The 26,522-nt window shown below is 40.0% G+C and overlaps 13 protein-coding genes across 13 annotated transcripts; 5 read left to right on the forward strand and 8 right to left on the reverse strand.

The window, feature by feature from the left end:
- Positions 1 to 518: 518 nt before the first annotated feature.
- BRETT_005283 (uncharacterized protein) lies at positions 519 to 2,621 on the reverse strand (the record flags this gene model as incomplete). Its single annotated transcript, XM_041283763.1, has 1 exon — positions 519 to 2,621. The coding sequence occupies one exon, from the start codon at positions 2,619 to 2,621 to the stop codon at positions 519 to 521; it is 2,103 nt and encodes a 700-aa protein (XP_041134715.1).
- Positions 2,622 to 3,479: 858 nt separating this feature from the next.
- BRETT_005284 (uncharacterized protein) lies at positions 3,480 to 3,854 on the reverse strand (the record flags this gene model as incomplete). The annotated part of the gene is made up of 1 exon (XM_041283764.1): positions 3,480 to 3,854. One exon carries the CDS (start codon positions 3,852 to 3,854, stop codon positions 3,480 to 3,482), a length of 375 nt encoding a protein of 124 aa, XP_041134716.1.
- Positions 3,855 to 4,634: 780 nt separating this feature from the next.
- BRETT_005285 (uncharacterized protein) lies at positions 4,635 to 6,161 on the reverse strand (the record flags this gene model as incomplete). Its single annotated transcript, XM_041283765.1, has 1 exon — positions 4,635 to 6,161. One exon carries the CDS (start codon positions 6,159 to 6,161, stop codon positions 4,635 to 4,637), a length of 1,527 nt encoding a protein of 508 aa, XP_041134717.1.
- Positions 6,162 to 7,650: 1,489 nt separating this feature from the next.
- On the forward strand, positions 7,651 to 9,147 carry BRETT_005286 (uncharacterized protein; the record flags this gene model as incomplete). The annotated part of the gene is made up of 1 exon (XM_041283766.1): positions 7,651 to 9,147. One exon carries the CDS (start codon positions 7,651 to 7,653, stop codon positions 9,145 to 9,147), a length of 1,497 nt encoding a protein of 498 aa, XP_041134718.1.
- A 97-nt stretch (positions 9,148 to 9,244) lies between these two features.
- On the reverse strand, positions 9,245 to 10,090 carry BRETT_005287 (uncharacterized protein; the record flags this gene model as incomplete). Its single annotated transcript, XM_041283767.1, has 1 exon — positions 9,245 to 10,090. The coding sequence occupies one exon, from the start codon at positions 10,088 to 10,090 to the stop codon at positions 9,245 to 9,247; it is 846 nt and encodes a 281-aa protein (XP_041134719.1).
- Positions 10,091 to 10,394: 304 nt separating this feature from the next.
- On the reverse strand, positions 10,395 to 10,691 carry BRETT_005288 (uncharacterized protein; the record flags this gene model as incomplete). Its single annotated transcript, XM_041283768.1, has 1 exon — positions 10,395 to 10,691. One exon carries the CDS (start codon positions 10,689 to 10,691, stop codon positions 10,395 to 10,397), a length of 297 nt encoding a protein of 98 aa, XP_041134720.1.
- A 306-nt stretch (positions 10,692 to 10,997) lies between these two features.
- On the forward strand, positions 10,998 to 12,452 carry BRETT_005289 (uncharacterized protein; the record flags this gene model as incomplete). The annotated part of the gene is made up of 1 exon (XM_041283769.1): positions 10,998 to 12,452. One exon carries the CDS (start codon positions 10,998 to 11,000, stop codon positions 12,450 to 12,452), a length of 1,455 nt encoding a protein of 484 aa, XP_041134721.1.
- Positions 12,453 to 12,709: 257 nt separating this feature from the next.
- BRETT_005290 (uncharacterized protein) lies at positions 12,710 to 15,718 on the reverse strand (the record flags this gene model as incomplete). Its single annotated transcript, XM_041283770.1, has 1 exon — positions 12,710 to 15,718. The coding sequence occupies one exon, from the start codon at positions 15,716 to 15,718 to the stop codon at positions 12,710 to 12,712; it is 3,009 nt and encodes a 1,002-aa protein (XP_041134722.1).
- A 1,173-nt stretch (positions 15,719 to 16,891) lies between these two features.
- Positions 16,892 to 18,238, forward strand: TUB1 (alpha-tubulin; the record flags this gene model as incomplete). The annotated part of the gene is made up of 1 exon (XM_041283771.1): positions 16,892 to 18,238. One exon carries the CDS (start codon positions 16,892 to 16,894, stop codon positions 18,236 to 18,238), a length of 1,347 nt encoding a protein of 448 aa, XP_041134723.1.
- Positions 18,239 to 19,879: 1,641 nt separating this feature from the next.
- On the forward strand, positions 19,880 to 22,873 carry BRETT_005292 (uncharacterized protein; the record flags this gene model as incomplete). The annotated part of the gene is made up of 1 exon (XM_041283772.1): positions 19,880 to 22,873. The coding sequence occupies one exon, from the start codon at positions 19,880 to 19,882 to the stop codon at positions 22,871 to 22,873; it is 2,994 nt and encodes a 997-aa protein (XP_041134724.1).
- A 343-nt stretch (positions 22,874 to 23,216) lies between these two features.
- Positions 23,217 to 23,888, forward strand: BRETT_005293 (uncharacterized protein; the record flags this gene model as incomplete). The annotated part of the gene is made up of 1 exon (XM_041283773.1): positions 23,217 to 23,888. The coding sequence occupies one exon, from the start codon at positions 23,217 to 23,219 to the stop codon at positions 23,886 to 23,888; it is 672 nt and encodes a 223-aa protein (XP_041134725.1).
- A 68-nt stretch (positions 23,889 to 23,956) lies between these two features.
- On the reverse strand, positions 23,957 to 24,901 carry BRETT_005294 (uncharacterized protein; the record flags this gene model as incomplete). Its single annotated transcript, XM_041283774.1, has 1 exon — positions 23,957 to 24,901. The coding sequence occupies one exon, from the start codon at positions 24,899 to 24,901 to the stop codon at positions 23,957 to 23,959; it is 945 nt and encodes a 314-aa protein (XP_041134726.1).
- A 312-nt stretch (positions 24,902 to 25,213) lies between these two features.
- On the reverse strand, positions 25,214 to 25,996 carry BRETT_005295 (uncharacterized protein; the record flags this gene model as incomplete). Its single annotated transcript, XM_041283775.1, has 1 exon — positions 25,214 to 25,996. The coding sequence occupies one exon, from the start codon at positions 25,994 to 25,996 to the stop codon at positions 25,214 to 25,216; it is 783 nt and encodes a 260-aa protein (XP_041134727.1).
- Between the last annotated feature and the right edge of the window lie 526 nt (positions 25,997 to 26,522).

The raw sequence follows: 26,522 nt of genomic DNA on the forward strand, positions 1-26,522 counted from the left end.
TTATTGCAAAACTTATTCCTAGGTATTAAGCAATGATTTTGCACACAAGGCAAAGGCGGTAGTCAAGAGTATATTCTAAAGTTCACTCTAAATATTTATTGGTGATTACATTGGGCCATCATTTTCATCACAAAGACTACTTTAGAAATGAAGTGATCGCACATGATACACAAAAGTTTTCAGCATTCAAAAGGTAGAAAGTATTAAGCTAAAAGTGCATTATGTGCAAAGCAAAAGTATTTTTAAATTGTTGAGTGCTGAAAAGACCTTCTTGTTTATTGGACCAACTGAGCACATACTTCATAAAGTAGGTTAGTTAGTTAGTCATGCAGGAAATATCAAAATCTACAACGACCATTTCAAAGTAAATCAAGTAAATCAAAGTATATATAAAAGCAATAAACTCATCAAATCAAGAAATGCACTTCAGCTAGTCAATGCAGGTACTACCAAAATCTACAAATCCATTTCAAAGTAAATCAAGTAAATCAAAGTACATATAAAAGCAAATAAATTCATCAAATCTTCAAGTACTGGGCAATGGCATCCTCAGTCCGCTGGACCATCTTGCGGTACTCCTGCTGGGTGCGGATCTGGTCAAGGAAGATCTTGTACTTGGTGTTCAACAACTTGCGGTCAGGGTCGTTCTCGCTCTGAGGGAAGATGACCTTGCCTGCTCCGGACATCTGTCTCATGACACGCCACAACTTGTCAGATGTGGACTCGTTTGGTGAAGCAGGAGAGGCAGGAGAGGCAGGAGAAGCATGACTGGTGGAGTTGGAGGATGCACTGCTGGACTTGGCAGTGAAAGAGAGTGCACCGTCTGCATCTTCATCCTTTTCCTTCTTCTTGTCGTGGAGTGCGGTCATCTCCGGGAATGGGTAGGCCTTAGCCCCGGCGTTTAAAGCACTGATGGAGGTCGAAGAGGCAGTTGCAGAAGGTGCAGTGTATGGCGAAGGAGGCAATGCAGCATCATCAGCCTCGAGAGCCCGCCTGGCAGCCACAGAAGTTGGCTCAGGAACACCTTCGTGCGATAATGCATCCTCAGCAGCAACTGCACCGAGCATGGCGGCACCAAAGACCACGGATGCGTCGATGTAGCGAGGAATGACGATCGGCAAGCCGGTGCAGTCGGCCAAAAGACGCATTAGGAGGCCGTTTCGGCACTGGCCACCGCTCATGAAGATGGCCTGGATCGTGTATCCGGACTCCTGCATGCGTTCGACAATCTGCCGGGTCTGCTGGCCAATAAACTCGCAGGCTGCGAGGTATTCGACGGCCAGAGAGTCGAGAGAAACGTCCATGGATTGCCCAATGATGGCAGCACGCATGTTAGGGTCGGCAATTGGGGACCTGTTGCCGTGGAAGTCGCCGTAGAAGAACATGTTCTTTGCCAATGCGACCACGGAACGCTCCCCGGACGATTTCCGCAACGACTCCAAGCGTGTGTTCAACAAGTCGAACTTCGAGACGTTCGACGCGTCGGCAGCCGTGCCCAACTCAGCGTACGCAGGGTGAGACGACAACACGTGTGCAAGCAACGCACCCGTGCACGACTGGCCGCCCTCCGCACACCACAACTTTGTGCCAATCACGTCTCGGTACGGACCCCAGACACCAGGCACGAATATTGCCTTTTCATCGAGGCAAATGTGACAAGTGGAAGTGCCGGCAATGGCGGCCAACCGGCCCGAGGCCTTGGCAATGCCCGTCTTGCATGCATCCTGCTCCTGGAGACCCGGTATCGGGGACTCCGTGGTGGCTGCCACGGTGCCAATCCAGCCTGCATATGCATCAATAACGCCAGAACCCACGTAACACCGTGTGGTGAGCCCCAACTGCCGTGCTGCCTCGTCCGTCAATGGTCCCACGGTCTCCCCGGTGGTCGTATACCGGCCTGTCACGCCGGGGAGCCCACCTAGACGCCGGAAATTGTCCTCGGCCAACTCCGGAACGCCCACTTTCGTGAGAAACGCCTCCGACCAGCCGTTTCTGTCCGCGGAAATGCCCTCGGGAACCATTCCCTGCTTGCACACGACCGAGCAGAACGACCTCGTCTCCTTGCCCGTCGCCCGGTGCGTCAAGAAGTCGGCCAAGTCGTAAAACTTGCACTGCCCGAACGCCGATCGACCGCTGCCGTCGTGTGGCATGTGCCTCTTCAACCACACCATCTTGACGAGCTCCATCTCGATCGAGAATCCTCCCCCGACGTACTTGAGCGACACGTCTCCGGACTTGTTGATGTCCTCGACCTCCTGCACCGCCCGGTGGTCCATCCACAACATGATGTTTGCCGAGTCGTTCGAGAAGTCCGGGCCCACGCCGATCGGCGCGTCGTCCGACTCCCGGATCGCCACGAGCGAGCACGTTGCGTCGAATCCGATTCCCAGCACCAATCCCGGGTCCACGTGCGACTCGCTCACTGCCGTCTTCACTGTGTAGCAGATTGCATCCCAAATCTCTGTTGAAGACTGCGTGATGTAGTTTTCTTTCAACTCTTCTCTTGAGATTGGCTTTTCCGAGAGTCCCAGGATCGAACCCCGCTCGTCCACCACCACTGCTCTTGCTGATCCTGTTCCCACGTCCACTCCCACAAAGTAGATCTTGTTGCTCCTGGTCATAATGCGGAAGAAGGTTGTTTTTCTTAATCTAACGTTGTAGTCTGATGTTTAGTCTGATTTAGCTTAATGCTTTAGTATGATTTTAGCTTAATGATTTAGCCTAATGCTTTAGTCTGATGCTTTAACCTAATGCTTTAAACTAATGCTTTAACCTAATGCCTTAGCTTAATGTTTCACCCTAATTTCTTAGTACTACCCTGCTGTCTTAGTTCTTAATGCTTTGCTCACTAGTACTTAATCTAGTATCTTGCTTGGTGACTTGTATCTTATCTAAGTATCCCAAGTGTTTACTACTCTTTGCAATACTCTAACCCCTGTTCAATATTCCCATGCCATTTCGACATCTCTTCAGATACTTCTTCCTACTTATATATTAAAAATATCCTGCACCTCCTGTAATCGATTCTGCCACACCGTTTTCCGTGCCCTGCAACTCCGTGAATTCCTGCGGGGAAATTTACCTGAACCATCCCCGAATGTGGGGAACCCGCCGGTTTGCCTGGTCTTCGTGGAATTCCGCAAATTCAAAAAAAAAAAACTTTTAAAAATAAAATTTTTATTATTTTTTCCCTCCTGTTTATCCGATAAGAACATCGCAAATTTTTGAAAGCACTTTCAGAAAAAGAAAAAAATTGTTGCCAACCAACCATTTTTGACCGATGCACCTACACGCGGCACACCTGCATAATTTTAACCGCTCGTTTTTCGCATATTTCCAACCACTCATTTTTTTTTTTCCGTTCTACACACCCCCTCCCTATCCTACCAGATTTCCTCACTCTACAATCAGCATGTCATATATCTTTGCCTTATAATACATCTCTATAAACAGTTTAAAAGCGTACTGCAGCATCCTCCCTATCTACCTCCCTCGTTCGATTTAAGGTATTTGTCGCAAACACCAACTATAAAGTCAAATTTCTCATTCTCCTCGATGGTCTTCTTTAAAACTTTAACATTCACTTTTTTCGTCTGTTCTTCGTTTGCTGTGCTCACCGCCTTCTCCACTAAAGTACACATAAAGAGCTCCAAAGCCCTCCCCAACGCAACTGGTGTAGCTTGTGCCACTTTTCCAATATCTTCATCACTTTGCATAAGTTTCTTAATTCTTGCTGATGGGAAATGTGTCTTAATCCGCTTATAACCCTCAGAACCGCAGAATGGCTCCCCAACTATTGTATCCGTGGGCTCATTCTGACCACCTTCTGATCTCGACTTCTGCCTTCTAGGCATTTATTTGTCTTTGTGAACTCGATCGAAAGGTTGCAAACAAATCCGCACTTATTGGTGTACGTATGTCTGCACTGTCCTTTCTTTTTTTAGCTTCAAGCGTCGCTATTGGTCGATCGACGAACTGTAAATATATATCTTCGCCAACCTCGGGCAACCCTTCCCGCGCGTCTTCGTATAACGACGAAAAAGGAAACTGCCTAACAAAATTCGTGGGAATTTTTACGCCTTTTATAACAGATCATTTTCGGCGTGCCCAGCGCACGCTGCGCCTGTTCTTCTTATTGTTCTCGGCCGGGTCGTGCACGACCTCTTTTTAAATTTTTTCTGCCGTCTATTTTAACAGTAGGTGATTTGAGAAAACAACAACAAAACAAAAACAGGGCGAAAAAAAAAAAAAAATCTCCCGGGCAGCTTAGGTAATCCGGCTGATGACGATCCATTATCAGCCGTAAAATAGGCTTTATCCAAATTGCATAAATTACTGTAATGCTATTATCTGTTAGGCCAAGGGAAAAAGGGTTCAGTATCGATATCATTTGTTATCGGGTGGAATGCAACACGGTTTTATTTTCGTTTGAGTTAGAGGGCTTCTTGAGTTAAGTAAATCGATATTTCAAATTTTTCAACTGATAAATACGAAGGCTTCAATCAAGCCTAAGCTGCTTTTTTTCCTTATTGCCAAATAGATACGAAAACGTACTTTTTTTTTTTCTTTCATTACTAGAGAATATATTTTTAATCATTTTTTTTTCATTTTATTTTTTTCCCCTTTTTCCATCCTCACAAAAATCTATCAGGAAACAAAACCGGCGCTATCAATGTCCAAGCATACAATAAATAACAAACCCAAGAGCTTACCGTTTTAAGCCACGTGTTGAAGTACGTCCTTCCAACCGGCACAAAGCCATCGGCCTCACCCGATTCCACATTTATAGTAAGAAGTGCCGCCATATACTGTGTGGCCAAAAAGAAAATCACATGGAATAGTGTGTAATTGTACTTGGTGGCAGTTTTCGACTTGGTCACCGACGCGTCGCCGTCGTCTCCAGCACTGCCCATAAAAGCAGGATCCGAAAGTGCACTTTCCGGCAATGAACCCTCATTAACGGCCTCCTGAATTGCCGCATACCGCATTTGGTTTCGTTCCTCCGGCTCCTGTGTAAGGATGTCCAACACCGAGTCGTAGTTTTCGGAGTCGGCATAGTTTGGGTTCGCAGAACTGTGATTAAACGTTGAATTTCCGGCTGCCCGAGTGGTTGTGTATGCAATTGCGACAAATGTGAATAGTGCACCCACAAGAGTAGTAAGTGTCCGTGTTCCGGAAGACCGAATAAGCGGGTTGCACTTTTTATCATCTGGCTCACTTAGACAAGCACTAAAGATTAAGTATGTGCAATAAACGCAGCACATCGATGCCTGGGCCAAGCCTGCATTTGGATTGTATTCCTGGACAACTGGGAGGATCGAGAGAACTGTTGCAGCCACTGCAAGAACGACATTTACGCTAATAAATGCTGTATTCATTCCACACCCGCTTTGGGCAAAGAAATGATACATAAGACCAGTCATAAGAAGTGTTCCTGCGTACATTGCGGCAGTTCCACCCACCAAAATTGCGCGCCAGAATCGTTCATCCTGAAACAAGGATCCAAATCCGTTTGCACTGCTTCCGTCATCAATTGTGTCCCCATATCCATCATCCAAGAAGATTTGACCCTCATCAATCTTTTCAAGGCATGTCTCGGCCCACTCATGGGCAAAGTCAACCAATAGGATCAACCCCACTATGAGAAATAGCGTTCCAAAGAATATCGACAGGTAATTTCCCCAGAAAACGAAGAACTGGTCCGGAATGAGAAAGCAAACTGTAGAAATAAGCGTTAGAACAACAAGCTTAGCAACCCAGTATCCATTCTGTATTATGGCACGTGGATCCTTAGTACTTTGCACTCCAATGGTGAGCAAAGCCATCGCCACATGTATCATACCAAGGGAGAAATTTATTCGTTGTGCGTTCGCAAATCCTGTACATCCTTTCTCTCTGCAATACGCAGAAGCACTTCTAAATGGACCAACCGCCAATTTTTCTGCAAGACGAGTAAATTTCTTGCTCATACAGAGCCAGGAAATTGCAGAATTTATGCAGAACAGCACCGCATACATTATTCTCGTAGCAATAGATGATTGAAATGTGTGTGCAAGCGGATTAAGCTTTGTGTTTACACAACATGAGCAGCATGAGGCTCCTAAACATGCCGCAAGCCAATTTCCGGCCATTGTGACCGGTAACGATATAATAGAGCCCATTGTTTTGTGTTTGTACTGCTGGTTCTATTTAACTGAAAACTCTATTTGTCAACTTGTGAGTAAAATTTGAAGAAAAATGTTTATCTTATCTTTTATCATGTCATCTTCCCCGCCTCGTTTTTTTTTTTTTTTTTTTTTTTTCTCCCCTGCTCTTTTTATTATTTAGCGCCATGGTCTAAAAGCGGAAGTAAATTACGGTATTATCATTATAGGTTCTGTTTATCTCTGAAGACATGTTAGTTGGCTATACTCAGAATATCAACTCATAATTCATCTTTAGATGATAGTATTGCACTGTTTAATAATGTGTAACAGTCTTAAAATAAAATGGATGTACTCAGTGTTTGATTGAAGCATTAGAAGTACTCTTTTGAGTGCGTGAGGATTATTTATGGTTCCAGGTAAGCACTGTTCCTTGTTTAGAGATTTTTAGTGAGCTCGGTATTCACGACTTTCATAAAAGAAGTATGGTTAAAAATAAAGGAGTTTAAATGGTGAAAATGAAGAAATAAATGATAAAAAAGAAAACTAAAGTATTTCAGAAGCAAAACTTTTAATGTAATGGACAAATTGATGCATTTGTGGTGAGGCGTTATTTCCCTAATGTTGTCTCTTTATCTAATTTTGAGAAGCATTCTAAGTACTCTTAAAAGGAAATGACGAGTATTTTTGTTATGAGCCTTAAATATACTTTCAAAATACAGAGAAATGTTAAAGTTAGTGTTACCAGATTTATATATTGTTTCGATATTTATTGTAGTATGTAATAGATAGTATGTATAATGATAGACAAAAGGGAATATCTTCACTTTATAAAGATGTGGTTCTCGTATTGATCAGATGATATAACAATACCATCTTCACTTACTTGAACTCCATTGTTCGAGAGCTACATTGTTTTGACAAGAAAATAATTTTAGTATTCAATCAAATTATTGATGTATTTTTTTGCATCATCATTCTTCGTGGATTACTTCAATATTAGTAAAGTGTTCCAGGATACACTAATGAACGCTTATATCCTATGCTATAGTATTGTGCAAATTATTTCATGATTAATGATTATTCTATGATGAATAGTGTACCCGCTTTTTGATGCTTACTTTACAACATCATGAGAATGCTACCAACCCTACATGCAACATGAGGCCATGTCATGATTGTTTTAACATCCCAAAAGTTCGCTTTACAATTATATCTTTACCAATAAATATTAAAGCTTCAGATTTCAGAGAAAATGCTTCACACTGAATACACCGACCTTTAAGCATCTTACTATACAGATCTCCAATTATGCCAGCATCTGCAGACCTGCAGATCCCCTTGTACTCTTTTATTTACTTTTTTTTTCTTTTTATTTTATTTTTTTCACTCTGCCAAGGCTGTGCTGACACATCTCATGATCATACAATCTTTTGAGTGGTGAGATAGACACAAAGAAGGTATATTCTCGTAAAATATAGGAAATCTAGGCGCTTATTAGCAGATGATGTTGGGAGAAAGCCGAAGATCAAGTAAAAGAGTTATTCTGGAAAATCAAGTTAAGGATGATCCAATTGTGCTGAAGATAGGCTGCAGATTCATTGAAATAGGAGTATCTGGACAAGATGCGTCTGGATTGAGAATAAGTTCATCGAAATATGCACAAAAGCAGCTATTTAAAGTCAACGCAGGCTCTCATCATGCAATTAATGTAAATAATTTGCAGGAAAACACCGTTTTGACAATAGAAGAACAGACCGATTTAGTTTGGTTCCGTTATCTGTTCTATCCAGACATTCTAATATATGAAAATCGAGGGAAAAATGTTGGTGGATTCCAATATGCATTAGAGGGCCATTTAATACATTTGTTTAATGACATATTCAAGAACGCCAAAGCTGATTATGTAAATGCAAAGATATACATGTTGACGGATCAGTTTGCAAATGACAGCTATATGAAAACTGTTCTTTACATTTTGCTAAAAAAAATGCATGCAAGATCAGTTGTTCTGGTACCGACAGCAGTAATGTGCTGTATTGGGGCTGGTGTGATGGATGGGCTTGTTGTTGATTTTGGGTGGAATCACGTGAATGTTGTACCAGTTTATGATGGGAGAGTGCTTTCCAATTACGCTTCATATACAGATCGGGCCGGAAGAATGGTTCATTATCGATTAATTAGTGAACTTAGGAGCAAGAAAGTTGTGGAAAATTCAACATTTGAGGAGATAGAGAGTTTAATTGAAGGTATAGAGGAAGTGATGGGCAATGATGGAGCGAGAAAAGGTCAAAATGATAAGGATAATGACGAAAAAAAGAATGAGGATGGAAATGTGGAAATAACTCATGAAGATAAGAATAAAGGTGGAGACAAAGAAAATAACGAGACTGTAGACGAATCTAGTGGGAAGGAGCAAATCAATAAGGATGAAAATAAAGATGATAGAGGAAATGGGGATAGCAGTACTCATAATGGAGAGAAAGATGCTATTAGTGTGGATGCTGAAAGTGATATAACCAAAGAAGAAAGCGAAAAGGAGGAGAGCAAGAAGAAAGATGCCGTAAAGAGAGAAATTGAGATGGAAGGAACAGATGAAATGGAGAATGGAGAAAAGTCTCAAGAGGCAGAAAATGCTACCAAAGAAGTCATCAAGCATGTATTGAAAGAATGCTTACTACCAAGTGAGAATGGGTGGATCAATTTGGATTCGCAAGAAAAGGCACCTGTTGATCTTGCAGTAAACACAATTCTTGATCTTCCGATTGATATAAGAAAACGCACGGCATCGCATGTTATTCTAACAGGAGGCCTAATGGAGATATCCTGGCTACGCACAATGTTTAAAGAAAGCTTGGTGAAGGTGCTTAAGGGGAAAAATAGCAAGTTGGATGTCGAGACTATTCAGACATTAGGTGGCTGGGCTGGTGCTAGCATATTTGCATCGGTTATAGCTCCAGAGCAAGGAGTAAACAATCAAATACAGGAATTTAGGAGAGATTGAAGGTAAAAACATTTATTGCTATTAAGCGCTGCTGGTCGGTTAATGCTACAGGGTGTAATGGTTGAATCACACTAAGTAATTGCATATCTGTACAAGCTTATTGCTTCGGAACAAATGCGTACTCTGTCTTTGGTATATACGATGTTGCTCTCTCAGGTTTTATTCCTGCAAGAATATCAACATGTTCGCTTTTGCATCCAAATCCTATACCTTGTTCTGCCTGTCTTTTCATAGCCTCTGCGTACAATTCAGGAGAATAGAACTGATCCCAGGGAAATCTCGCTAGATAATCCTCAATACATATTTGCCCGAAATGAAATAGCTCGTACATCTTGAACTTCAAAATCTCCTTTGCTGTTCTGACCTTCCGCATGCCTTTGTCTAGATGATCCATCTCATAGTTCAAGATTTCCACTAATATCATCTCATCTGTCGCACTAGCGGGATCAAACTCTGGAAAGTCGAAAAATGGGGCTGCACAACTTACAGGATGTCTTGCACAACTCTTTATAAGAAGTGGCCGACCGTTTTTTGCTAGTGGACAGTCAAACGGAACAATATCTGCATTTATAAACCGTTTCCGTCTCCCAGTTTGCACTGGGATATATAGGCTCTGCTTTTTTATTTCTGGACCGTATAAGTTCCGTTTATGATTCTTCAGCTTGAATTTCCTTGATGAATTTGGCACAATATCAACTTGGATGTTCTCTGATAATCCATTTTCTTGATCTTTAATACCTTCCTTATCTGCCCCGTTATCTGGCTTTCCTCTTTTGACATATTCGTTAAGCTGAAGTCGCTGGTTGACGTCTCTTTCCAGCATTACCAAGCCAGGAATTATCGACTTAACTTTAACATTCATTGCGTTGAGCTTGTTTTCTGAATTAGGCGTCAAAGGGGCTAAAGAGCCCGGTATATGTCGCTTCACGCTGTTTGTGCTCATTTTTGTACTAATTAATGGGAGGGAGATCGATGATAAAAAACCGCTTTTATGAGGTATTCTATAATGTGCCCAGGAAGTATTATTTATAGACATGTTCAATTAAGCGCCGAGGTAATTTTGCATGATCTCTCCCCTTGTTGTTTCATTTTTTTTTTATTCTTAATTCTTTGCTATCTTGTTTCTATTGGTGTAGATTTATTAAAGGAAACAAAAGCAAGCAATTCTGGTTTAGAGATAATGAAGTCTGAAATTTAGTCCGGTATACTATTGATGCCTTTCATCTCAATCCATTTTCGGTGGGTACTTATCTTTTGAGAGTATCTGATTGAACCAATGAGCCAATGTAATCTTGCAAATATTTGCCTTCATTTTCAATCTCCTTGCACTTTCTTTTCCTCTTGTTTACGGCGTCTATTAGAATTTCTACTTGCTGTCTCATTTCGATAACTTCGTCTAAAGTGATCTTTTCATGCTTAGAATCTTCCCTAGCTCTCATAAGTTCAGAATCATCCGATTGCGCATCATTTTTAGATTTAGTTGTATTGGTTGCCTGCTTATCAATACTATCACTAACGGTAGATTCCTTGATTGATTCACTCATGATAATCAATTATCTGCACAATATCCAACTTGACGTAAGTACGCACTCAAAGATAATCAAAATATCACACCACCACCTAAATCGGACAGCAAATATAATAATTGCACTTTATCAGAGGAAAGAAAGGAAATTCTTTGAAAAGAACGAAACACGACTAAGTCTAAGAAGTCTCGTTAAGTTCCTCGAACTTTCTTTGTACTTTAGATTTTATTTTATTTCACTTTTTTTTTCACTTCATCATTTTCATACCCCATCTTTGGTACCCTTTAGATCTAGCTTCACTATCCAGTTTTTGACTTCACATTTATGACATCTGCTTTGAGTGACAAATTACCAAAGAACTTCAGTGGTGAAAGCAAACGAAAAAGGATGACAAAAGACAAAAGTAAGAAGAAAAGCCATCAAGGCAGACCCTCACCTGAGGAAATTATGAGAATCAGGAAAGAAAGAGAAGCCAAACGAAGTTTGAGGGCTAAATTGCTTGCAGAGGGCAAAGATCCAGATGACCCACAACATAGACCATACTTCAAGAAAAGAGAGTTGTTGGAGGTGCCGCATATTATTCCTATTGAAAGTAATGAAGATGCTATTCCGCTCAGAATCATGACATACAATTTACTTGCACAGACTCTTATAAGGCGATCAATGTTTCCAGACAATGGCAGGATTTTGAAGTGGACAGTGAGGAGTAATCCTTTGTATCAGGAGGTGAAATACTACGATTGTGACATCATCTGCATGCAAGAAATGGATTATATCAACTACCAGAAGTTTTGGACTGCCAAAATGAGTGAACTAGGTTATCAAGGCCACTTTAACAGAAACGAGAACAAGAGCCATGGTGTGGCGATCTTTTTTCGAAAATCCATGTTTGAGATGATCGACCACACACATATCCAGTATGATAGTACCGAAACGGCTGGGATCGAACCACGAACAACTACACAAAATGTAGGAATTGTGATCGCATTGGCTTTAAAAGGACACAAGGATAGTGCTGTGCTTATTGGAACAACTCATCTCTTTTGGCACCCATTCGGAACTTACGAGCGGACACGTCAAACTGCAATTCTCCTCATGAAGGCGAAAGAGTTCGAGAAACGTGTTAAAGTTCTTCATCCAGACATAAATAAAGTGTGGAGCTTTTTTGCAGGTGATTTCAATTCGCAACCATTTGACTCACCATATCTTTCCATCACCAGCAAACCGGTTCACTATGATGATAGGTGTAAGACTGTTATAGGCTGCTCGACGTCGTTTGAGTTCTCAAATAAAAGGGATGGTGGAGAAGGTGAGGAGGAAGAAGGAGGAAATATCGAGCTTTATGGGGAAAATCAACCAAAAACACCTGTTCCGGATCACTTTGATCCAACTAAGGAGCAGCAAGAAATGGTGGATGAGATGGAAAAGCTGCACAACAGTCTGCCATACAGAGCAATATCACTTTATTCTGTGGCCTATGGTTTAGTAGACCCCAAGAATTCCGGAATAGACAACACAAGAAATGAACCGTTCTTTTCTAATTGGGCACACACATGGAGAGGTCTTCTTGACTATATATTTGTCATTAGAGATTGGAATTGCAAGGAAGATAATCGTGCTGTTGACAGTCTTGAAAAATTTGAGGATGAAAATCACATTCGGCTTAATCGCTTGCTAAAAATGCCACATCCAGATGAAATGGATAAGGGTTTGCCGAGAGAATATCTTTACCCGAGTGACCATTTGTGTATGGTTGCACAATTGAGTTTACTACTGTGAGATTCGGAGTCTATGATCGAATTCTCACCTTACGCAACACTTTTGGGACTATAGAAACTTGGATAATCGTATATTACATGCGCTCTTTTATAAAGGAATTGGATCACGTGGCATATACAGAACTAGATGTAATAAGAAGTAATGCATTTTTATATACCGCACTCTTCCAAAGGTACGGACATGGCTTTTATTATGTAGACATATCATACAAAATGTTGGTTTAAACCTTTAACCATACTTCACAGAAATAAGCATCTTCAAAATAAAGCAAACTCTGCGATTTCGGCACCTCGATCATCAATATCTTTATCTATTACACCTTTCACCTCTAAGATAACGTACCGTGCTGTATAGTTTTGGCCCAAGTCGAAATTTGTGTAATTGAAAGACTGTATTTTAATGTCATTATCTCCGGGCATATAAGGGTTGGTAACCAGTACCGATTCATCTTTAAGGATGGTCTCAACATCAAGGAACAAATCTTCATCACCCAGCCTAAGCTTTTCCTGTAGAAAGCTAAAATCATCATTACTCAAGAATGTGCAATTTTCAATAATTGACACAGAGAAGGTGGAGGCTGGTCTGGATCCCCAGACAATGGATCCGTGATTAAATAACTGATTTTCCCTTAAATCAATGACAACCTTGGCTGAGTCAGATTTGGTTGCAGCTTGCCAATAAGTAGAATTGTCACCATCAACAATGGAACTGACTACATCTCCAATAACTCCCTCTGTTATTGATACGACATCGGCAAAGCATTCGGTAAGTGCACCTTCAAGATTCATTTGAGGAATAAACAAAGGAACTGAAAGTGTGGCTTTTGGTGGTAGCATGTATAAACCAGAAGCATTATTTCTACCGTCAACAAATATGTAGATGGGCTCATTTTTTATACCATGACTTGTAAAAATAGCAGAGCAACCATCATTTGACTTTCCTGTCAGACACGTGTTGTCTATATCAATATCCAGTATTTCATTCAAATAATGGAAGCCACGAATTGTGTAGTTACCGTCAAATCTAGGTAAATAAACAGGATCCACGTGTAAAACTCTCTGTATAACCCCATTTTGTTGCGTCTGATATGAAAATCTAATTCCCAAAAGCCCATAAGTAAATGATTGCACTACACCACCATGCCCAGTCAAGAAGGGAAACGCCGGATGTGTTCCTCCATTAGTGTCATAGTCATCATTGCTTTGCTCACTCATTTGTGCAAATGGAAAACGCAAAAATGGCTTCACAGACTGTTCAAGGTAAGTTTGGTAGCCACAGCCTTTATTGCTCACTTTTTCATTAACTGCAAGATAAACAGGATAGCTCATAGCAGGACCATCCGGACTTTGTCTTTGAGTATAATAAACCAAGTCATTGTATGCTCTTTGTCTTGTGTAGTTGTAGGTTTTGGTAAGAAAATCATCCTGATCATCAGTATATGTGATAAGTGCCACATCTGCTTGCTTTATCAAAATAGTAGAGTTCAGTGTATCGTATTCCAATGTTATATCACCATCTGAATTGACCGGGAGATACATATTATCTCTGATGAGCTTCCAAATCGGATTCACCTTTTGGTGAAGATGTGTGCCAAATAGTAAGGCCCATTTCATTACCTGAGCAATTCCAATAGCAGTATATGCAGCACTATTAACATGGTTTGCATACTCATCAGGATCAGTTAAATTGTATGTAGTAAATTTGCCCAATGTTTCATTAAACAGGACATAATCTGAAAAGAAATCTGCTATGTCCTTGAAAATTGGCCAACCTTCTTCTAAAAGAACGTTATCATCGATTGCTCCACTTAAGTAAAGTTCATGTATTGCATAGCATATAGCAATATTAATATGATACTCATAGTTGAAGCAAGGTCCAGTAGCAGTACAATTTCCAAACCTTCCAGAAGTCCAAGGGTAAACAGAACCATTGAAACTATGGGATTGTGCATTTAGCACTGCTTGTTTGTGCATGTAATACCGATATTTCTCTATTGATGAAGCCACCGAAGGTGCAAATGGTAGAATTCCCGGAAGCATCCACAAATCTGAATCCCAGAATATCATTCCAGCATATCCATCAGAACTTAATCCTGTAACTCCTAAGGCAGAAGTTAAATCAACATTCGAAGTCCTCGTATTTGCTAATAGATGAAATATGCTTGCTTCAGCTGCTAATGTCATGTACTCGTTGTTCGAAACAATAACTTCACTTTCTCCCCAAAGAGTCTTCCATGCTTTTTCATTAGAATTCAGAAGTTCTTCCCAAGAAACATCAAAAGCAGCCAGAACAATTGATTTGGCATCTTCAAAAGTGCTTGTCGAATCATTATTAGATTTTAAATCGTCAGACAATATTCCAACGAACTTCAAAATCGTACTTTGCCTGTTTTCTGATGAAAAAGTGACATTTGCTCTTGATCCAACCATGCTTTCATTTACAAAATTACTAAACATTATTGGAGGATCTGCCTTTATCTTGGAGAAAACAGTTGCAGTTATGTATGGAACATTCTCTGGAGTGACATTCATGTATATGGAGTTGCTCTTAGTATCAATACCAGTATCTTGCAACCAACATCTACTTGTTGAATTAAAATCAAGAATGCTCTCAATCTGAAGATTGGATATTAAATCAGGTTCGCCTAATAAGGTTATATCTAGTCGTTCAAGTCCAAGCTGTGCTATTTCTCTATGTGCAACAAGGGTGAATCTCAAATGTAATAAGCCGAGCCAAATATAAGAAGTAGTGACCTTTCCAGTACTCAGATCAAGACTTTGCGTATAACCAGAGATTGCGCCTCTTGACGAAGTATCATTAGGATCAAGAATATATTGTTGTCCATCACTTAATGTGATCTCCAATCTCATTTGTGTCCATTGAGGAATAGAACTGATTACACTTTCGTATCCGTTCTTAAGAAGATCAGGAAAATTCGTGCCCGTAGTATTCTCTTGTGCATCGTAGAAGCCCGCAATATAAGCGCCGGAATTTCTCTTGTTAAAAAGTGGCCAACCGGCTTCTAACTGGGAGCTACTTGAGTTTTCATTTTGGTCGTACGCGAACCCAAAACCAAGATTTGGGATTTTTGAACCAAAGTATCCATTAGATACGTATGGCTGATTTGTAAAGTGGTTTAGTGGCTCATAGTTGTACGTTGTGAGAACTTTTTCATCTTGGAAATAATATGTTTTGGTTGCTGAGTCATAGTAATCATAGCTACTAGCTAGCACAGAAGTACAATAAAGCAACGTTTGAAACTTCATTGCTGTTTGATTAGATGCTTGATATAAGGGCTACCGAGAGATGCAGTAATCAAGTTTAGAAATAAAAGGATTATGAGGTTTCAACAAACAAGGTAACATTTGGATTCAAAACCAACGGATAATATTCCTAATAATGTTCCTTAAGTTTAACAGCTTACCAACAGAACTTAACATGTTCTGTTTCAATTCTGGTATTTATTTAATGCTAAACAGAACATTTCTACAGGACTTTTAAGAGTATCTTACATTAATATAGCTAATATTCAATGAGCAATTGAACAAAAGCACCATCTCAATTGGTGATCTTTAATAAATACCACTACTCCTTACATACATTTGCAACCAAATGCAGACGTAGGGTCAACAGTTTGGTGTAAGGTTGTCCAGTAAATTGACTCCAAGTTTTGTGATTTCTTCTTTGTTCCTTGTCTGCAACTATTTTTCGCGCACGTCCCAATGCGGGAGAATGTAAACAAGAATGCCCTTAATGAGAGCAAAGCTTTCTAAGACGAGACGTAATATGTTAAGGGTTGAAAACATGCCGATAGCTGGGTGGGTATAATCACCTACTTGAAAAATATGAAAAAATATGGGTATTTATTGGTGATGGCATCAAGGATCATGAATAGCATTTTCGAGAATTCGCAGCTATTTCGGCAATTTAGAGAAAGAAATGAAAGCCGATAAATCGTTTGAATAAAGGGGGAAAAAACAGTTTAGCGATATTTCAGGTGAATCTATAACTATAGCTATGGGTATAACCGTATCCTGACAATAACCATAAATAATATGAGGCATGTTATTTCTCAAACATTTTATTCCTTTTGTTTTCCTTTGTTTTCAGTTTCAGTGCTAACGAAAGCAGTATCAGGCAAAGGTGACGCTTGAGAGAAAAAAAAAAAAATTAAGGTAAATAAAAAGATTGTATGTTAAAAGAAAAAAAAATGTAAGAAAGCGAATAACGCATTTATTTACGTATTTATTTACACTTGAGGAGAATTTCGCATTTCTCTAATTATTCAGATTTTGGTGCCTCTTTTTCTCTCCCCCCTCTTATTTTACATATTTTCTTTCCTTACTGACCTGATCCCCCATTGATCTTCTCTACTTCTTCCCTTTAGAACATCACAAATATCTAAAGCAGATCTGTGCGAAGAGACAAACAAAAAAAGCATGAGAGAAGTTATTTCAGTTAACGTGGGACAAGCCGGATGTCAAATCGGTAACTCGTGCTGGGAACTTTATTGTTTAGAACACGGAATTACACCAGATGGATATCTACAAGAAGGATTAACAAAGCCTAAGGGAGGCGAGGAAGGTTTTTCGACGTTCTTTTCGGAGACTGGTGCTGGTAAGTACGTTCCGAGAGCACTATATGTCGATTTAGAGCCAAATGTTGTTGATGAGGTTAGAACGGGCAAATACAAGAATTTATTCCATCCAGAACAACTTATCACGGGTAAGGAGGATGCAGCCAACAATTATGCAAGGGGCCACTACACGGTCGGAAGGCAGATTCTCGATGATGTTTGCGATAGGGTCAGAAAGATGGCAGAGCAATGTAATGGTTTGCAAGGTTTCCTCTTTACACATTCTCTAGGAGGAGGTACAGGTTCTGGACTTGGATCCTTGCTGCTTGAGCAATTTTCCAACGATTACGGTAAGAAGGCCAAGTTGGAGTTTGCCGTTTACCCGGCACCTCAAGTGACAACATCCGTTGTTGAGCCTTACAATACTGTTTTGACCACTCACACAACGCTTGAAAACGCTGATTGCACGTTTATGGTTGATAACGAGGCCATCTACGACATGTGCAGAAAGAATTTGGGAATTGTTCGTCCAAGTTTCGACAACTTGAATTCACTAATTGCCCAGGTGATCTCTTCTGTGACTGCATCCTTGCGTTTTGACGGTTCTTTGAACGTCGATTTGAACGAATTCCAGACCAACTTGGTTCCATACCCAAGGATTCATTTCCCATTGGTTTCCTACGCTCCAGTGTTGTCCAAGTCACGTGCTACCCACGAGTCAAACTCCGTTTCTGAGATTACTGCGGCATGCTTTGAGCCTGGCAACCAGATGGTGAAGTGTGATCCAAGATTGGGCAAGTACATGGCAACTTGTTTGTTGTACAGAGGTGATGTTGTGAACAGAGACGTCTCGAACGCTGTGACAAACATCAAATCGAAGAAAACAGTGCAATTGGTCGACTGGTGCCCAACCGGTTTCAAGATTGGTATCTGCTACCAGAAACCAACCCAGCCACCAAACTCGGAGATGGCCGATGTTAACAGAGCCGTCTGTATGCTTTCTAACACCACTGCAATTGCTGACGCTTGGCAGAAAATCGACAGAAAGTTCGATCTCATGTACAAGAAGAGAGCCTTTGTCCATTGGTATGTTAGTGAGGGTATGGAAGAGGGTGAATTTGCCGAGGCCAGAGAGGATTTGGCTGCTTTAGAGAGAGACTACGTTGAATTGGGTGCTGATTCATTCCCTGATGAAGACGAGGAGTACTGATGAATGTGGTATGCCTTTTTTTATTTTATTCTTCTTCTTTAATCAATGTGTCCTTTCACTGTTATTTCACTTTTATATTTAGTACTTTCCTTTTTCATCCTCCTTTCTTTTGAGCTTTGGTTTGGTCTCAAAACTCTCCCCACTGCTTCCTTTATCGCCCTGCTGTCAATTTCTAGTATCTCGAGCACCTTTTTTTGTTTTACGTCTTTTAGTGCACTTGCAAAATCCTGGAATCAAGGCCAGTGGAAAGTAACGAGTTCCATTGGTGAATATACCCCATTCATTTTATCAAGTAGTAGAGTGCTTTAATGGGAGTAAGGGGAGCAGTTTGAACTTATATTAACATAATTCTCATTATAATCGCTGATATTAAAAATGTGGTAGTTGTTGAAGAGAAATGTAGTGTAAAGATAGCACTAGTATAAATGCTGTTTGCAGGTTGATAGTGCCTGTAAAATACAACAATATTTAATAGTATGTTATTGGAAATACCTGTGTCTTGAATTACATGGTTTTTCATACCAAAACGAACGACTCAGTTCATTTTGGTATTAATCCATAGAGAATGCATTCAACAAGAATACGCTATTCACCATTTTGTTAACTTCACCAATTGTCAATAATCAGGGAGGCATTAAGTTGCACTTGAATCTTTTTGAATCTTAAATAATTATCATATTTATGTTGATTGAAAGCCAATCCCTATAATCTTTACCATACCAAATTATCCCGCTATTCCTTTTATGCTCTTGTACCAACTAAAATTTTTATCCCTGAACTAACGAACTCTTGCCAAATTCGTCTCCGCGCTAAAAGAAAAGGGGGGGGGGGGAAAAAAAAAAAAAAAAAAAAAAAAAACTTGCTGATTAGCGCCGATCGGATTTAAAGAAATCATACAAGCCAATTGACCGTCAATATATGGACAAATTTCCCTTTCCAATGACATAAAGTTATAAATATCCAGTGTGATACATAGAAATAGCAGAGAAATGCCAGGGGTAAAATTTTCATACGTCAAATTATTGTAAAAGCAAGAGAAATATGACGAAAAAGCAAACGGAAATAAAGTTATGGAGCACGGTTGTACTTGAAAGTCCAGAACCGCTGTTTTTCATCTTACAATGCCATATATTTTCAGTGCGTGTAATTGATCTTTGCCCTCCATTGAGAAACAATGCCAGGATAAGGCAACAATAAATTAATTGGCAGATTTTAAAGTAAAAGGCATTGTTCAAATAATAGAATATATAAATACTGGAAATTGTACACTGTAATCCATCCATAATACGCCCCCTCTTTCTCAGTTTAACTGCTCGATAAATAAGGGTTCGATTGAATTAAGTACAGTCAGTCTTTCCTGAGTTTCAATCTGCGGAAACAGAAGTTATATATATATATTATTTTTAATATTCTGGCTTCTGTCTTACCACCTTCTTTTCAATATCAATTTCAGGGGCTTAATATCACTGATTCAGGCATCAAATACGCTTCAAAACACTATAAAGAATACCATAACAGTTTCATAGACAATTCAATATCAGTCAAGGTATCATCATATCCGTATTTTCTATAACCTTAGTTTACGTTTGCAATACATACTTCCAGTTCTCTCTACTACCACCTTTCCTCATCTAAAACAGCATGTCGGTCACAACAAAGCCACAAAAAAAGGAAAGGGTGAAAAAGACGAGAAACAGAATTCCCACATCGTGTGAAATATGCCGAAAAAGAAAATTGAAGTGTGACAGGAAGCATCCGTGTTCGAACTGCGTGAAATATCATAGTGAAGGTTTATGCAAGTATGCAATACAGGAATCAGCCAACTCTACACCTAAAGCCAAACTCACAAGCGAGATCTTGAGATTAAAGCTGAGGATCAAGAAGCTTGAGCGTATTATGGACTTGAATGAAATCGACCCCTCCAAATATGACGATATTTCACTTGTCACTGGGTCAGGCGGCAAAAGTGGAATTCACAACATGGAGGAGTTCAACGCAAATAATTCTTTGGATGAGGATCCACTGATTTCGTTGACGAACAGGTTTGACCAGCTTGTTATTAAAGGAAACCGTGTTCTGCACTCCGGAACAACATCGTTTTTGGCGTTTATTCGAGGTGATGTCCAACTTATGAGACTCTTCAAACCATACTTTGATCGCCATGACATCGAATATGCAGAGTACAATCGTAGAATACAGATGAAGGCTTCTGACTTTCCCGGAACTTGCATTGATGAACCTCTAGCATTTCTAACAGATGCAGCAATAAATGAACCTCGGGCTTGTACAAGCGACAGCTTGGATACATCTGCCTCCAATGCATTGCAGCTGAAGTATGCAGCCCACATTGTTGCAATAATGGAGAAAATCAACAAGATACTTCCTCCAATGGCTGTTCTTCGTGATCTTGTCGATCACTTCTTCAACAAAGTGTATTGCATGATTCCATACATAGATGAGGACACTTTTAGGCAGGAGCTAACGTATGTGACCGTTCCATTGTCAGATGGGACTTGCAAATTGGCTTTGGCACACATGCAAAATGCATCAATTGTAGCTTTGCTTTTGATAGTTTTGAGGTTTGCATATATATCGCGGTCTTCCGGAGCGATTGTCACATCTAATAACTCTCCTGCTGTAGGTCCTGAGTTTATTGGTCTTGCAAAAGACTTGATGATGTCACTACCGCGGGATAATTCGATCTTTAAAAAGGTCACTAGGAGAAACATACAAGTTATGCTCATGCTTGTGCTTTATCACACGTATTCCCCAGAATTGAACGAGACTAACCCTGAGTCTGCAATAAATCTCACTACTCTAATTGAAATGGTGCGTGTATTTGGTGGAAACCGGGATCCAACAAACTTCCCTAACGTGTTTAAAGATGCAAGGCAAAATAACATCTACAGAAGAATGTTCTACGAGATGTTCTATCTAGATGCATTGAATTCTTTTACTTTCGGATGTCCGTTGACGTTTCACGATGATGAATACGACGTGGAGCTTCCAAAACTTCCTAGAAAGGAAACGAAGATTATGAGGCAGTTCAGAAAGGGAGAGAAAGTGAACGTTTCATCGTATAATCTTCGTAGGCTGTTTATTGAGGATACCAGCAATATGTACACAAAAATGATTTACGAGGCCACCTTAATATTGAGAGATGGTGTCAAGGCTTTCCAGGATGTTCATGCAGGATCAAAAAGATCGTGTATGGAGAAAGTTATCAAGAGGTTGGAGAATTTCCTTGAAAATAAGCAGCCTGCACTAACTGCGATGATTCACGGCAGTGACATTGAAAAGTACTTTGTTGGCTCCAGTGCACTTTTCGGCTTCTTTAAGGTTCCGATGTTTCGGTGTTATGAACTCCGTCTCCATCTTTTGTCTGTCGTCAACACATTTTACTACCTCTTATACTTGAATGAGGCAAACACTAATGTCAGCGATTCGAACGAGGAAAAGCACGCTACTCTTCAAAGCAGGTATGAAGTGAAGTCTACAGAATCTGCATTGATCCTTTTCAAGGATGCGTTCGACTATGCAAAATACTACACGAGCCGAAAATCCACGAATACTGCTTCTGCAAAGGACATGAAGTACGAAAAGTTCAGTGAGGGATTGGAACCCTTCTTTATGACAAAGTGCACTGCACTCCAAGAGAGAACCATCCTGTGGCTATTTGCAGTTATTCTCAGAAATTTGGATCCCGAGGACCATAGCAGGAGTTTAAAAGACATAATTAGCGACTTTGGATCCTCAACGGAGACGTTGATGACACTGGAGTGGTTCAGTCTAGATATCGAGTGCAACAGCTGCACGAATACCAAGTATATATACGTTTTGCTGCACTACTTGAAGGAGTATTATTTCTTGTGCAACTCGTTGAAAGATGAGATATTCTCTTGCTGGCGAAACACGTTGCAAGTAAGATTCTTTATCAACTATCTACATGTGACTGAGGCTGATAAATTTAAGCAGCTGGTGGATCCAGCAGTTGTGTTTTCTGATTCACAGAAGGTGCCAACATCAGCCAGTCCGCCAAAGCAGGATAATGTATATTCTGCAAATGGAGGGATGCAATCAAACTCCTTGGAACAACTGGTGAGCGGCGATTTGAACGAGTTCTTCGTGAGCGATAATCAGCAGAAAGTCGAGGATCTTCTTTATCAAGGTAAAACTTCTGATGCTTTGGATCAGATTGTTGCGGAATCTTCAAAGTACTCAGACCCTTCTCTTGACTTTGGAATGCTCAATAGTGTGGTGCTGCAGGATGATGACAATTCGGCAAACATCGTTTCACACAGCAAAAGTGGTCCGGCTAGTTTTATTGATGCTTCTCCTAATTTCTCAATGAGTGTATCCTCAACCTCTGGTTCATCGGCAAGTCCTGGAACTGTTGATCCTAGAATGGTGTCTTCAAGTTTTTCTAGTCAAGGCACTTCTGATAAGCAAAAGGGGGCATCTTCAACGAGTTCTTTAACTCCAGGAAACGGACAACCGTATATAGTCAACTCGTTTGTTCCAGACTCGGAATTTAGGTACACCGATCCATCGTTGTTGAAAAATCAGGAAATAAACTTGGCTGACTTATTGTCGAAACTTCAGAATGGCTCTGATTTTGTAACTCAGGGAAGCTGATTTATATATTTCGCACATGTACGCTTGCTTATAGTTATACCATTATATCATAGTTACTACAATATACTATACTATACTCTATACCGTTTGTATTTGTATGATTTGGCTGGTTTTGTACGGAAATGATAATATTTCATCATGTAGCAAAAAAGTTCACTTGAGTTTTACAGACTCGCCGATCGACGCCTACTCAATTTTCATGTTTGTCATCTGACCGGATGAGAGAAACAGACCAGCCGAAGTAAGATGTGAGGTTGGTAGATCAAGAAATGTTTCCATGATTTTGTAATTTATACATTTACGAGTTGGCATATACAGGAATCAATACGTATTGATATCTAAAATGGGACTTTCAGAGGACTTGATCCAATCATACAGCTCTACTTTCCAAAAGGCTGTAGATCATCCTTTAGTAAAGGAATTATGTGCAGGCACATTATCGAACAAGGCATTGTATGTTTACCTCACACAGGATACCAAGTATTTCCGCTTGTACATACAAATAATTTTAAAGACAGCATTTTTGTGTGATTCGGATGATGCAAAAATTGGCTTCGGCAAACAAATCGGGTTCATCAGCAATGATGAAAATACATATTTTGACAAGGCTATACAATTTTTGTTGGACAAAGATCCAAGTCTCGGACAGAAATACAATCCAAAAACATTTATGCCTGATGAAGTTCAGGCTTACATCGATATGCTTACCAAACTATCGGCCAGACTCGAAACATACAGTTATGCTCAACTAGTCACTTATCTATGGACGACTGAGATAATATACTTGAAATGGGCAAAGAAGGCAATGCAGACGGAAGGTGCAGTTGCTGAAAATTTGCATTGGAGATACAAGGAATGGATTACCTTACATTGCGCGGATAACTTCGAAGCGTATGTCGACTTTCTTCAAAATGAGGTCGATCGACTCGTCGATAGAGATGAGGTGGATTCCATATTCAGGAAGACTGTTGATATGGAGTATGGCTTTTTTGAAGCATGCTATAGAAACAGATGAGTACAATTTAGTTATATATTGGCCAGAATTAACAGCACTGTTTGTTTAGCATAGCAAAGTGAATCAACTCAAAACTCTATGTTGGCAAAAATGTCAGTCGTAGTTTTAACATAAAAGCCATTATCACCAACTTGCAAGTTACAGAGGCTCAAATCTCCGGAGATCGCCGTTTCCCAATCTTTCACATCCCATTTAAGGCCTTTTGTAGTCAATCTAGCTGGTTTACAAAGTGGTAATAGTCCAACTGTTCTTAAAGAATATTTTTTCCGATCTGTAGTTTCTGTATCCAAGAAATCTGATGCTATATTAACGAAGTTCTTTCCCTGAGGAAGTAGTAAGACAAACTCCGGATGCTCCGAATTGAGAAGAAGAAAATTCATGTGCGGTCTAGTGAAATATGATTGGAGAGTTCTCGAAATTGTTGCTATTGTCTGATCATATCGACCCCCTATTCCACCCATAGTTATGACAGTGACGCCTTTTGGTAATTCCAATCTTTTGTTTTTGTCCGTTTCTACCGTCTCAAGCTGACTATAATCATCCAACTTTGTAATATCTACATCTGACATGTTCACTGTGACATTGATTAATGCAATAGCCTTATCTAGATCCGAGTAATATTGTGACCCTTGCTTTTTTATAACGGTTTTATGGGCTTCATAAAAGGTTCTGATATCCAACGTGAGAGAATCGAGATCACCTACTATAAAATCTGGAATATAGCTGCTTTCAGCACTTGTTTGCTGACAGTATTTATATAAGCGATTGGCACCACCATCAGCACACACATGCAACGATGTACTACTCCATAGCTTCTTAAAGAATTGACTTTTCACTCTGATTTCCTGATTTAAGATAAGCAAGCATCTCACAGATGAATTATGCGATGTTCCATCCTGATAATTTTCAAGAAAGGAACATGGTGAGATAATATGTATTGACTTGTCAGTGGGTTTTTCCACATGAATGCTATCTGCATTCTCTACTATATTTTTGTCCGTTTCTGCCGTCATTGTTTCAATATTTCACTCACGTACATGTGCTTTGAATTTTATTTCAGTAGATGGTTAACTGATAAGCGCTTTAATATCGTGTGAGAAAGATTCACGGCGGTAATTTTTATTTCCTTTTTTTTAACCGCCCAAAAAATAATAGGGACAAGAGATATACATCAAGCACAAAACACAACGTCAAACATTAACACATGGATGCAATATGGAAAGCATTGCTAAATTTCATAAGCATCGTACTTTTAATCTAAAAATTTATTTTACAAACAGCCTCTAAACAGTAAAAAAAAGCCTTTCAGCAGCATTAATATTTTGTCATATTGCACTCTGCTTCCTACCATCCATATCCTTCTTCTTATATCTTTCATCCTCGGCAGACTCAATAAAGCCACCCGGAGTATTCTTTGCGTAATCAATACCCATCTTATCCAATCTGGAAAGCATCTGCTCGCACTTTAAAGCCCTCCAGCGGGTCATCTGAGCCTCAGAATGCATTTGAAAACCGAAAATTTTCGGAACATACATTTCCACATTGTGCGTAGGCACAAGATTAGGGAAAGTTTGAAGAAACATGGCCGGAAATGATGTACCAAAGAATGCACCATCTATCGAAGCATGACGTGAAGACTTTGGATTGTACAAATCTTCGCAGTTCGGACAGTATAGTTTAACAGACGCAACACCAGGTTTATCGCTTAAACCAACTGGAAGAAGCGGCGTAAGTTTGCAATTCACACGAGGACAATATCCAAAATCACCATTGCGATATTTCTCAAGCATTTTATCCAACCCTCTTGATGTTATAATGTATCTTGCATGTACTAAAGCGTAAAGAAACTTTGCATTATCTTCTAGCATTGCACGTGTCTCCTCAGGCTGTGATTCGCTAATTTCCGTTTGGTCTGTAATGATATTCACCAAAAGCCCAATCTTATCCACATACCGGTTCAAGCCAGTTAAATTGAACCGGTCCAAAATGTACTCGGGGTCAACATCACAGAAATATTCGTTACCCCGGCTTCCCAGAAACCAATCTATCCAGTATTCGGTATAATCAGAGCCAGAATCACTCACGTATTCCTCCTGTCTGGTTGCCATCTTACGTTTTCGAATTAAAGATGAAACGATGGAAAGTGTAAAGTATGCCACAAGAGTGAAAACTAAGATCCGCACCAGATAAATTTCAAAAATCCGCCGAAACGATATACTCACTTGACTATAGGATATGTGAATCTTGAAGTTCGTGGTATTCTAATAAGTGCTGTTGAGTCAGGGCCTTGTAGCTTTATGCTATTAATTACTGTAGGCGTTGTATATCTGGGTATTTTTCTCAACAAAATACGTATCTAGATGTTCTTGAAGGTGCAGTGCAAATGGAACGAGTAGAAAGTAGGTCCAAACTTTTACTATGTATCTTCTCTTAAACACTGTAAGGGAGCGAAATTCTCGTAAAAGCACAACTTTTTTGTTCACTTTTTGTCAACCGGCGGAAGCAAGGCTGTGCGCTAAAAAAAAATGGAAGAAAAAAAAAAGCTGGAGAAATGTGTTACCGAATAATGGGAACTGCAGCCGATCCGTAGGTATGTGCATATAATTGAATCACCGTTATTTGAACACATGGATG

The sequence above is a fragment of the Brettanomyces bruxellensis genome, chromosome 2 (assembly GCF_011074885.1).
Source record: "Brettanomyces bruxellensis chromosome 2, complete sequence".
Classification (NCBI taxonomy): Eukaryota; Fungi; Ascomycota; class Pichiomycetes; order Pichiales; family Pichiaceae; genus Brettanomyces; species Brettanomyces bruxellensis.